Raw genomic sequence first — 13132 nt, forward strand, 5'->3', positions numbered from 1 at the left:
CTCCAGGATCGCGCCCTGGGCCAAAGGCAGGCGCTAAACCGCTGCGCCACCCAGGGATCCCCCTGGGTGATCATCTTTCTAGTATTGGCCCCATCGATTCTTCCCTGGACTAGATCAGAAATCTCACCCTCTAATCTCTCTTCCTAACAATGTGTCCTGCAGACCACATCTAGATAACCTTCTAGGTTTGACTATTCTTTCCCTACTGCCGCCTGTTCAAAAGCATTCCCTGTTCTTTAGTGGTTTCCCTGAAATACCTATAATAATTCCGAACTAATCCAGTAGTAAGTTCTAATGACAGAGAATGAGGACTGCATAATTTTACATAGAGCGATAGTCCTAAGTAGCTCCAAACGTAAATTCTCTGATGAAATCCCCTGTCTTAAATTCATGCAAATGTTTAAGTTAAAAGTATCTTCAACAACAACTTAAACAGTGAAAACAAACAAAGAAATAAATAAAAGTAAACCTGACTCTCTAGAAGCTGTGCCATTTTAAACTGATATATTCTGGCCATGCACTGTGGAACTCTAGAGCTATACATTTCCTGGGTGGAAAGCAGTGAAATCTAGACTGCTTGACCTGATATCTGAGGTTGTGTATGGTCTGTCAAGAACCTGCTTTTCCAGATTTCTTGTTTGCATGGCTATTCCTGTCCAGTATTCTAGCCTCGGAACATACTGAGCTTTCCAACTTTTTCAGTGCTCAGGAATTGTTTATATAATCATGGATGTTTTCTTAAGGGAGAATATCCATGAAACTTCCTGAGCCTTTTTTTTTTTTTAATGCTAGAACCAGCTTTGATAATTTATGCCTTTTCGGAAAATCTTGCTTTTCTAGATTTACCCATTTATTGGTATAATTAGTATTTTCTAGTTTGCCTAATATTTTAGGGTAGCAGTCATTTGTGGGGAGAAGCTATTTTGGTTTCGTTTCTGTTACCCAGCAGCATAGTCAGTGACACAGCTGTTTCATGGATGGTTGAGAGGAATGATATGGTTGCAGCAAAGCAGCAATACAGACCTGCTGGCCTTTGGGGACTCCTGGGATAAATCGCTTGGCCAACTGAAAGTGTTTTAATAGCCAGTTTCAGGTCCCTCACCATTATACCCACTCGAGCTGATTTATACTTTACAGTCTAAATTGGCATGGGGCAGGCCTTTGGGATTAAATTAATTTATACCAAGTTAGAAAGCATCAGCTGCCAGAGTCAGGGATGCCTTCTGGAGGCGCGTGTGCTGACTTCTTCATGTATTCTGCGCTCACACTCCAGGCATTCTCTCTTGGAAAGCAGCTGGGAGACTCCTTCAGGAAGGCCTGCTTTGCATCTCCTTTGTGTAAGCGCCATTCTGGGTCCTATACAGAAGCCCTGGTCTTTGCCTGAGACACCACATTGCAGTTGGTCCTTGTGCAAATTAGGAGGATTTGTAACCTTCTAAAATCAAATACAGCATCTATGATTCTTTTATCCTGAGGCCTTTTTTGCCTCCTTAAAGTAAACTCAAAGGAATTACTGTGCCCAAATAACAGTAGTACAAATCTGTGGTCCTGATTCTTGGACGTTAAAGAAAAGAAAGTTTGTCTGTCTTTACCACCTTCCTTAGTAAAAGATCAAAGAAAATTCCTGGAGATTAGAAGTGTGTCAAACAATAGAAAGCTACCTTTAATGTTATTTAAGAAAAGATATTAAGTGAATAGTTGTTATACATTAATGGAATTGGTAATGTTCTTTCTGTGTCATTTGTCTCCAGTCTAGAAATCATCTTAGTTTATTAGGCAAGTGGGACTTTTTTTTTTTTTTTAAGATTTTGTTTATTTATTCATGAGAGACACAGAGAGAGAGAGAGAGAGAGAGAGAGAGAGAGAGAGGCAGAGAGGGAAGCAGGCTCCCTGCAGGGAGCCTGACACGGGACTGGATCCTGGGGTCACACCCCTGGCTGAAGGCAGTGCTAACTGGTGAGCCACCCGGGCTGCCCCAAGTGGGAGTTTTTAAGGTAAAGAATTGTTAACAAGTGTTTTTCCATCACCTATGCTAAAGGCCCTATTTCTTTCTCATTGCCAATCAGGGTTTGAAGCTGTTGCCCTCACTCAGTCCTGAGTTCTTCTCTGAGCAGCCACCGCCTGTTCTTGAGGGTAGAGGAGGTGGAAGGATGTTAAACAGACTTGTCCCTAATGAACTGTGACGCCAGCTGCAAAGAGGACAAATCCTGTTACTCCCTCCAGCTACTCTCTGAAGCTACAGAGGAGCCATAGGACCAGGTCCCCCTTCTCCTAAACGATTGGCCGAGCTATCTGCTCCCCCACCCCTTCCTCTTCAGTCCCAGAGCATTTTGGCAAAGTTCAGATTTCTGTGCTCACAGCTCAGTGCCCACAGTGAAAAGGAAATACAAAAGGGGAGGAGAGAAAGTGTGTGTGGGGGGAGGGGTATTTTAGGAGGGTAGTCCTTATTTATTCCCTTGCTTCTAAGACTCTAAGCTCTGGGTTTGAAGGCCTAAGTAGCAAAGCTTTGAATAACCTGGGTTTCCAAATAATTCCTTGGAGAACTGTTGGGTTTTTATTGGCTTATGAACATGGTAGGCTGTGTATTAAAAGGATTTTAATTTCTGTTAAGAAACCTGAATTTTGAAAAGACCACTTTCTATCTCTTCAGTCTTTGCTTCCCCCCCACACACACACACTTTCATTGTAATCAAGATGAAATAATTGTAATATTAGCATGTTGTGGAATATTTACGGTGTGCCAGGCTCCACTGGCTTTTATAAGCATTGCTTCATAATAATCATTACAAAATCCTTGGTGGTAGTTACTTTTAGTGCGACAATTTTTTTCTGAATTGTGGTAAAAAACGTAATATAAAACTTGTCATCTTAGCCATTTTTAAGTGCACAATTCAGTAGTGTTAAGTATATTCACACTGTTGTGAAACAGAACTCCAGAACTTTTTCTTTTTTACTATACCCACTAAAGTGAAAAATTAACTGATAAGCAAGTTATTCTGTTCAGCAGGATTAAAATTGCTTTCCTGTTACCCATCTTCTTTGCTGTCATTCTATAGCATTCTTAATCTTTGTTTCACCATAGGGTGAAAACTGAGGCCTATATTAGTGTGCCTTGGTTTATGCATGTAGTACCAACTGCTGGTGTTAACTGTAACTAAGGGGAAGGAGAAAGGTGGGAGAAGCTTGCCCTCCAGGGGATTTATCACCTATTCTTCATTGTAATCTTTACCAATTCTGCATTTTTAGTTCTGCTGAGCTAGAGGGGAAAACTTCACTGATAACTTTGTCACCTTACAAGTCACCATGAACCCTGCATATTTTTTGGTGGGTTATGTAGATAGCTGCTGATTTATGAAGCACAATATAGAAGTACATTTGAAAAGCAGTTTTATATTTTGAGCCCATTTTCTTACTGATTTCTGAGTTTACTGTATTCCATGAGTAAAATGGTGGTAGGCAAGGGCGAGGTGTTGAATTTTATTTGTAAATATCAGAGTTCCTCTCGATACTTGTGTCATTTGAGGAGCAATTCAAGCCTGCTCAGTTCTCCTTGGAAGAGCTGATCCAACATCCCTGAAACTCTGCCTTTCTGTGTAACCGCTTTCCCCAGTTGTTAACTCATTAGATCATGGCTGTGCTAAGAAAAGGAAACCTAGGTTCACTGCGGAGAATTTTTTACCAATGCCCTTTAGCCTGCCCATCACAGTTGAGTATTGAACAAGAGCACTTAATATTCTTTTTTCGAATTAAGATAAGGATGTTACTCCCTAGTTTCTGCTGATGATGTTAAGTAAGAAAACTATGGTTGAATCACCAAGGAAGCCTGTTTACTGAGGCAGGCAGAAAATATAGTGAAACAATTTTGTCTTTCCTTCTTTTTCTTTTTTAAATTTCAGATTCACAGATTTTATTAATCCGTGTTTTTAGTTCATGACACATTCTATCATCATTGGTCTACGAATGTTTTTGCTTTATTCATTTATAAGTGATACCATCTGTGAAAATAGCATCCATCAGAGTTAGAACATCATCAGTATCAATGTTGCTCTCTCATTCAGTCTTCTACTTCCCAGCACCTATGGGAATTTTTAAAAATACAAATAGGAAATAAAAATTTCCCTTGATTGGGAATCCCTGGGTGGCTCAGCGGTTTGGCGCTTGCCTTTGGCCCAGGGCGCAATCCTGGAGTCCCGGGATCGAGTCCTGCGTCGGGCTCCTGGCATGGAGCCTGCTTCTTCCTCCTCCTGTGTCTCTGTCTCTGTCTGTCTCTCTCTCTCTCTCTAATAAATAAATAAATCTTTTAAAAAATTTTCCCTTGATTTATTGAAGAAAATAGAGATGTGTTATACAAATTAATAATTTTAACTATTGGGCATGTATTTTAAGATAAGCTGTTCTTACGTTTACTAATTGTAAATTGACTTACTAATTTTGATCTCTGCTAACTGCCACAGGTTAACAAGATGTTAGTTAACTTGAAAATAAATAACCTAATGTAAGTAGAGTGTGGGTTTAAGAACATCATATCTTTTGGCCATATCACTCTTTTTTTTTTTTTTTTTTTGCCATATCACTCTTAATCTTTGTAGGTCTCAGTTTTTATTTTGTCCTGGAATACCTTGCTTCATTCTAATTTGTCAGTAATTCTATTTGATGACTCTCTGGGAGCAGTAATAAAAGGATATTGGCAGTTGATATTGTTTGGAAAACACTGTAACCAGAAATTTCATGTTATATCCTCACATTCTAAATAGATTTATTGCCAGAAATGACATTCTTCTGTAAGGCCCAAATGACTCACTCTGATAGAAACAGAAACATATTCTTATCAAGCATTCACACCTAAGGGAGAAGGGAATGCCTGTGGGTGGGGGAAGTGCATAGAAAAGAAAGGGAATTCATAATAGAACTTTAACTGCTCTTTTAGGAGTGACATTTTTTTCCCTTTTTGTTTTCTTTTTTTGGAGTTTCAGCATAAAAATTAATGCAGATTTTACATTTTGCTTTGTAGTGTGACTGTTTTATAAAATTACCGTTTTAAATTACTACTAGGACGCCTGGGTGCCTCAGCGATTGAGTGTCTGCCTTTGGCTTAGGGCGTGATTCGTGAGTCCCAGGATGGAGCCCACTTCTCCTCCCTCTGCCTGTCTCCCCCCCCCCCCCCATCTCATGAATAAATAAAATCTTCAAAAATAAATAAATAAAAAATTATTTACTACTGAATAAAAGTGATCGACATGTATCCTGCTTCTAGGAATCCTGGCATACCTTCACAGAGATTTATGACAAACTTTTACTTAGTTTAGCCTTTACTTAGTAAAGCCTTCCCAGTTCTTATCTCTTCAAATGTGGACTTTATCATAGTTTAATTTGGTGCTTTTCTTTAAAAACACTAAAAAGCATCTGACTATAGCACTTTTAATCAAGAAACACGTCGTACTCTTTAATTTACACTGATGAGGACAGAACCTCAGCAGGAGTGTGTAACAATTTGTGACCATACAGTGTTGAAGATGTTGCTGGAGAAACCAGCAAAGTGGAACTCAGCTAGGAAGATTTTATAGATAAAAGTTTTTCATGTAAAGGACCTGTTACAGTATGGCTTTGGAGGAGGGATTTCTTTCTGCTTAGGCAGAATGGTACATTTGAGGGCTTGGTTGGGAGTGGTGGAAGTGGGTTATTAGAGCTGTTAAAGCCATCAGGCTTTCTAGCATAGAGCACATGGGCCAGTAGGAAGCAGCTTACTCTGTGGGAAGAGCCCTGGATGGAGTGGTTGGGGTTTCACTTGGTCCTGGCACTGTTTTGCTAAGTACAACAGGAGATGCCAGTTAACCTTCCTGGGCCTAGTTTATTTATCCTTCAATTGAGAGAGTTGAAATAGTATAATCTGTAATATATCTTCCAGCCTATGATTCAGTAATTCTGGCTTCTCTATCAAATGAGATGGCCTGGGACTTTGTGTTTCAAGAGTTCGGCTTCTGTTATAATTGCAATTTGCTTTGGAGTCTTGCCCAGTGACCAAACATAAAATATGAACCATTCAAATCTTCCCTTGCTGTTGCATCACATTTATTTCTATCTGATCTTGAATTCGTGTTTTTCCCCGTTGCTGCTATTTCTCTCATTTAAGTCCTTCAGAATCTTTATCCCAGGCTCTTGCTTGTGGTTAACCTCACCTCGCACCCTCTGCCACTAGAATCCCTCTTAAATACACAACAGCTAGAGAAGTATCACTGTGTCTTTTCCTCAATAAAAATAATTGTAATGAGTCTCCATTGTTTTCCAAAGAAACACCAAACTCATTAGCTCAGTATCCAGTACTCACATTACTTCCCCTCATATAATCTACAGAATAGTTAAAATGAAGCAGCTGTCTTCTTGGTGGCCTTGCTCCCTGTGTCATCTGCACCTGCTCATGCTCTGTTTCTCCCCCCATTGCCACCCAGCCACAATTTTCCCACTGCAGGTACTACCATCTTCATGCAGTGTTTTAGGCTTCCCACAGCCACAAGTAGTCCTTTTCTTCTCAATTCCCATTGCACCCATAGCACCTTTTGTGTACCTAATAGTGCTAATTGGTTGGTTTGTCTATCTGTTTTTGTACTCATCTCTCCAAACTAAGCTCCTCAGTGCTTAGGAAGTACTATATTATCTTACACAGGGTGGGTGCCTAGTAAATATTGGTTGAATGAGTGAATTCTGGCTAATTATAGTTCAGATCCCAGTTATCTCTGGTTGGGAGAGTTTCTTGTTTTTTGGTTGATCAGTAACTAGAATGTAGAAGAGAACTCTTCCAACAGTAATTAATAAGCTAATAGAAGAATAAGAACCATTGCTATAGATATAATTCCCAGGTTTATAATTAAGGCAAGCAAAACATTTGCAAGCCTCAGCCTTGCAGTCTTTGAATTTTGAGTTTCATTCACCTGTGTTTTAAGGCAGCACAGGCTAGATGAACCTTTTCTGGTGAACCACCTCATGGTAGTTTCTATTTTGCTTATTTGTGTCCATTAGTTTGCTGAGCAGTTTTTTGTCCTATGAAGGTTTTATTTTACTTAAAAAAAAAAAAAAAAAAAGATTTATTTATTTGAGAGAGGGAGAGAATCTCAAGTAGACTCCTGTTCACAGATCCCACTACAGGGCTCTGTCTCACCACCCTGCGATCACAACCCAAGCCAAAACCAAGAGTTAGATGCTTGACTGTGCCACCAAGGTACCTCTATATTATGAAGGTTTTAGAGGGAGTGTTTACAAACTTGAGAATTAAAAAAAAAATAAATGAAACCATTAAAATAATTTACATAATTTTATTACAATTATTAGCAAAACGATAATGTTTTTATAGTAGCGGCAGAATCCCCTGTTAAGTATGCACTGCTGTGTAATTGGTATTTAGGTCAGAAATTGTTTCTTATGCACACACATCTCATGCTTTCAGAACCATTAATACGAGAGCCTTCAAAGCTTGGTTTTTTTCTGTGTTTATAGATCTGGTGATGATTAGTAAAAGCAGAGCAGACCTTGGAAAATAGCTTGCATGCAGAATGCAAGCATTCTGGTTGAAACAGTGCTGTCAAACTTTTTTTCTCAAGAGCTGAGGACTTAGAACAAATTCCATCATCTTAGGAAATACTGGTTTATTATGGGAGTTTGAAAGGAGAAACAGGATCTCCTAAAATTTCCCACCATCACTTTGTCCCAGCAGCTCCTTGTCAATTTAGTCTTGTTCAGAATGCTAGATCTTTGGCATTGTCTGCTTGAGTCCCAAGGAAAGCAAATACATCTCACCTAGGATTAAACCATTAACATAGACATTACCTCACTTCTCTCTAGATGATGTAAGATTCAGCTCAGTTCTAGCAATCTCCTGTCATTAGTCACTTAAGTGTAGCCTCCTCAAAATAAGAATTCTTAACTATATTGCTCATTTACCAGTGCTTTTCTTCAATAAACATAGTGATTCTATAAAGCAATTGATTTACCTGTTAAAACTGTTAGGGGGATGAAGAATACTTTTTAATCACATATTTGTGACTTTCTTGTCATTAACGTAGAAGGCATTATAGCATATTTATATAAGTTAAGCTCTTTGATAATTATGCAGCTACCATTGACTTACAAAAAGAGATATATGTATGATTTTTCTGGTATGCAGAGAAATGGAATGGAGCAATGGGAGAAATAAACCCAATGGAAAAACAAAAGTTGAACTCTGCTCTTCCAGCAGTAACTGTGAGAGGAAAGGCAAGCAGTTTGGCTACACTGACCCTATAGCGGGTTGGAGAGTGATATTGATAGTGTGGGTGGTAGGAAGGAGGGACAGGTGGATTTTAAGAAATCTTTCTAATCTCTCTCTCTCCTCCTCCATAGGAGTTAGAAGCAGCTCTTCACAGAGATGATGTAGAGTTTATCAGTGACCTGATCGCCTGCCTGCTTCAGGGCTGCTATCAACGAAGGGATATCACGTGAGTAATCCTGATTTTACTACATATTTTATGTAGAAAGAACTAATTGACGAGGTGCAGTGATGTTTCATCTCTCCTGTAACAAACTAGAACTGATCGTTAGTGGTATTTACAAATGGATTCCTCAGCTCTGTGTGTGACTCCTTCTGCAGTTCAGTTTTATTATAATCCTTGAGTTTATTTCAATCTGACAAGTCTATTTTCCTTAGTCTTGGATCCACCAGTTAACATAATCAAGTGTAGACTTCTTTTAGTTTATGCCCTTCTTTGTGATTTTTACAGAAATATAGCTTCTTGCAGTATTTGTAAAATGCCTAACTGGGGCAGCCCAGGTGGCTCAGCAGTTTAGTGCCACCTTCGGTCCAGGGTATGATCCTGGAGACCCCAGATCAAGTCCCACGTCAGGCTCCCTTCATGGAGCTGCTTCTCCCTCTGCCTGTGTCTCTGCCCACCCCCACCCCCCACCCCCATCCCCACCCTGTGTGTGTCTCTCATGAATAAATAAATAAAATCTTTAAAAAATAAAATACCTAACAAATTAAAACTAGATTTTACTACATTTCTACCACCTGGGTATCTTATGTTGTTCATATAACCAGTAGCATAATTTTAGTTTATTTATTTATTTTTAAAGATTTTATTTATTTATTCACGAGAGACACAGAGAGAGGCAGAGACACAGGCAGAGGGAGAAACAGGCTTCATGCAGGGAGCCCAATGTGGAACTCAATCCTGGGTCTCCACAATCACAATTCCTGGGCTGAAGGCTGCGCTAAACCGCTGAGTTACCAGAGCTGCCCAGTAGCATAATTTTAATATGGAGCTTCTAGGCTCCTTCACACCATAACTCCCAAGTAAACTGCTCTCCAATACATTTGAGATGTATAGACATTTAGAGCAAAATTTTATGTGTCAACAAATAAAGGATCTTTTCGATAAGGACTCATTCCTTGTTTTGACCCTAACTTGACATCCATTTTCTCTGCTACTACATTTCTGTATAGGGCGGAACTATATAGAGCTCACTCTTAGAAAGCTGAGACAAAATGGTTTTCCAGTTTTCAGCCCTCCAGTGACATGCAAGGCAGGGGTTTGGGGTGTTATGGATTATATTTTTCATACAGGTAAAAGTGGTATCTCAAATACTTCTGTTCTATTAAATTTACTCTTAGATATCTGTTAGGGCTGGGAAACTAGGCCCAATACTAATGTGCAGTAAACTTGTCATTACAAGATGAGTAAGAGATTGATGAAATGCCATCTTCTTCAGGGTGGAAGTTGGTAACCCTCAAAGGAGAGTTATTCCTCCCAGACTCATTGTGCTAATATAATGACTTTTTCCCAAGAATACCCAGATGGTTTTACTAGACAAAGAATAGATGAAAGGTGAAGAATCCATCTACTGTTTTGCTACTTGAATATGGTAATTAAGTTCTTCAATTCTTTTATAGGGCAATGGCTTTGAAGCACAGTTTTAATACTGTGATGTAATTTTACATTTTGTATCTTGCATCTTTTCAATATAACTTATTTTTCTTAAACAAGCTTTCCTTTAAACATAATTGTCAGGGATCCCTAGGTGGCGCAGCGGTTTGGCGCCTGCCTTTGGCCTAGGGCGCGATCCTGGAGACCCAGGATCGAATCCCACATCGGGCTCCCGGTGCATGGAGCCTGCTTCTCCCTCTGCCTGTGTCTCTGCCTCTCTCTCTCTCTCTCTCTCTGTGACTATCATAAATAAATAAAATTAAAAAAAAAAAAAAAAAAACATAATTGTCAAATCAATTTGATAGCTAGACATTTGTGCCTAGCTTTTAACTGTTGTAAACAGGCTACAATGCATAGCTTTGGACATAAAAGTTTGCACACCAAGTGAATGATCTCCTTAGTTGAAATTTCTGGAACTGTGACTACTCAGAAGAAATGTCCTTTTAAGATTTTTTTTTTTTTAAGATTTTAATTATTTACTCATGAGAGAGAGAGAGAGAGGCAGAGACACAGGCAGAGGGAGAAGCAGGCTCCATGCAGGGAGCCTGATATGGGACTTGATCCCCAGTCTCTAGGATCACATCCTGGGCTGAAGGTGGCGCTAAACCGCTGAGCCACCTGGGCTGCCCATCCTTTTAAGATTTTTTTTTTTTTTTTTTTTTTTTTTTTCCTTTTAAGATTTTTAAAGTAAATTTGCCAGGCTGCCCAACACAAAGGTTGTTCCATTTTAGCCTTGAATCTTCATGGCATGAAGGTATCTGCCTAAACCTTCATCTGGACATTACTCACTATTTGCTGGGCAGCAGGTACTGGTAGAACAGACATTCTCATGGCCTTCATGGTATTTATAGTAAGTATTCTTATGCAGTGAAGGTCCACTAGTAATTACAGCAATAGTTATGTAATTACAAATTATATAATCACTGTGATAAACGTTCTAAAGTAAAAATACAGAATGTAAACAGCATATAACCTCCTGTGAGTAAATGACACATGAACTGAGCCTTCATACTTGGGCTTACTTAGGCCAGTCCTCATATTTTATAAGGCATAATAAGTGAGTGAGTGAGTGAGTGAGTGAATGAATGAATGAATGAAACCACCAACTATTTGCAGGTAGAAGGAGTGAGAACCCTAGAGTAGAGCCTAGAGATTATAGAGTAGAAGATCCCACATGGCTCAGAAACATGATCTGAGTGGCATGGTCCTTCCTGGTCCCTAGGTGTTAGATACTAATTTGTTGCCAATATCTAAAATGAGATTTCACCTTTCAAATCCCAATTTATAACACTTAGAAAATATCTAATGGTTTACCTATGAAGACAACCACCATCTGGAGGGCAAACAGGGTCTGGTCTGCCTCAGTACTTCACATTCCTAATTACTCTCCCTTGCAGAAGCTGCTTGTCTCTCATCCTCTGTTGTGTTCATGTGGCCTGCCTTACCTTTTTTTTATTTTACTTGACTATCTCCTGCACACATTTCAGCTAAGGGAATTCAATAAGCACAAAAGAAATTGGAGCCTAATAGGCTTTGTAGGCTAAGTTTAAAATGTAGGGGCTGGGGATCCGTGGGTTGCTCAGTGGTTTAGCACCTGCCTTCAGCCCAGGGCGTGATCCTGGAGTCCCAGAATCCAGTCCCACATGGGGCTCCCTACATGGAGCCTCCTTCTCCCTCTGCCTATGTCTCTGCCTCTCTCTCTTTCTCTTTTTCTGTGTGTGTGTGTGTGTGTGTGTGTGTGTGTGTGTCATGAGTAAATAAATAAAATCTTTAGAAAGAAAAAAGTGTGGGATATAGGGACACCTGGGTGGCTCAGTGGTTGAGTGTGTCTGCCTTTGGCTCAGATTGTGATCCTGAGGTCCTCTGATTTAGTCCCACATTGGGCTCCCCGCAGGGAACCTGCTTCTCACTCTGCCTATGTTTCTGCATCTCTCTGTGTCTCTCTTGAATAAATAAATATAAAATCTTTAGGGAGAAAAAAAAAGAATCTGGCTTCAGTTTAGCTGGGTGTGTTTAACATAGGATTGCTTAGAGACTGCCATCAAGGTACCCAGGACGTTGAGTGGGGCAAGTATCCGTGTATTTGTTTTCTGTTGCTGCGTAACAAGGTTCTCCAAGTCTATGTGAGGCTCATCTGGATCTTCTGCTCAGTTTCCTACAGGGCTATAATCAGGGCATCAGCCAGGCTATGTTCTATTCTAGAGGCTTACCTGGGGAGCAATCCACGTTCATTCAGGGTGACAGCAGAGTCATTTCCTTGCAGTAGTAGGACTGAGGCCCTTATTTCTTGCCGGCTGTTGACTGGGAGCTGCTGTTAGCTCCCACAGGTAACTGACAATCTCTTTACCACTTTGCCTCTTACTGTGTAGCTGTTTGTTTCTTCAAAGTCAGCAGGAAAAAAGCTCTTGTCTGCCAGGAGAGAATCTTACATGATATAATCATGGGAGTGAAATCCTTTTGCCATATTATGTTGATTAGAAACAAGGTATAGACAGTCTGTCATTCTTATAACGTGATTTTTATGGGCAGCCTGCGTGGCTCAGCAGCTTAGCGCCGCCTTCGGTCCAGGGCGTGATCCTGGAGACCTGGGATCCAGTCCCATGTCAGGCTCCCTGCATGGAGCCTGCTTCTCCCTATCTGCCTGGGTCTCTTTCTCTCTCTCTCTCTCTCTCTCTCTCTTTCTTTCTTTATGAATAAATAAATAAAATCTTGAAAAAAAAAGAAAAGGTGATTTTATGAGGGTGTGAATACCAGGAGGCAGAAGTCATTCTGGGCCTCCTAAAGGCTGCCTGCTATACATGCTTTTATCATATTGACCATATTTTCCAGAACAAAACTAAATAATAATGGTAAGATGTATGCTTGCATCTAATTACATTTAGTTATTAATATTTAATAAATTGTGTGGTTACTTTGATTTTGTGTGTGTGTGTGTGTGTGTGGACAAAAAACAATTGACTTTTGGGTAATCATATTTAGTTTTAAAGGATCCTATAAGCCTACGTGTATATTTGAATTATATATACATATATAAATTATATCTATTTCACATAAAAATATAAGAATCATAAATATGAAAAAAAAAGAATCATAAATATGTGTGTGTGAATTATCAGTGAGAGGTTTTGATTTATTGTAAATGGGAGTAAATGGCTGTAACCAACTTGTTCATCATTTAATTT

At 39.6% G+C, this 13132-nt stretch overlaps 1 protein-coding gene across 5 annotated transcripts in view; it reads left to right on the forward strand.

Moving 5' to 3' along the window:
- The window catches only part of LOC112668957 (cat eye syndrome critical region protein 2), a 174368-nt gene that overhangs the window by 98730 nt on the left and 62506 nt on the right, over window positions 1-13132 (forward strand). For all 5 annotated transcript variants that reach the window (XM_025461587.3, XM_025461586.3, XM_025461591.3 and 2 more), the window contains exon 2: window positions 8371-8465. In XM_025461587.3, coding sequence (XP_025317372.3) covers window positions 8371-8465 — 95 coding nt within the window. The remainder of the gene's footprint in view (window positions 1-8370; window positions 8466-13132) is intronic.

This window comes from Canis lupus, chromosome 27 (assembly GCF_003254725.2).
Source record: "Canis lupus dingo isolate Sandy chromosome 27, ASM325472v2, whole genome shotgun sequence".
Taxonomy (NCBI): domain Eukaryota; kingdom Metazoa; phylum Chordata; class Mammalia; order Carnivora; family Canidae; genus Canis; species Canis lupus.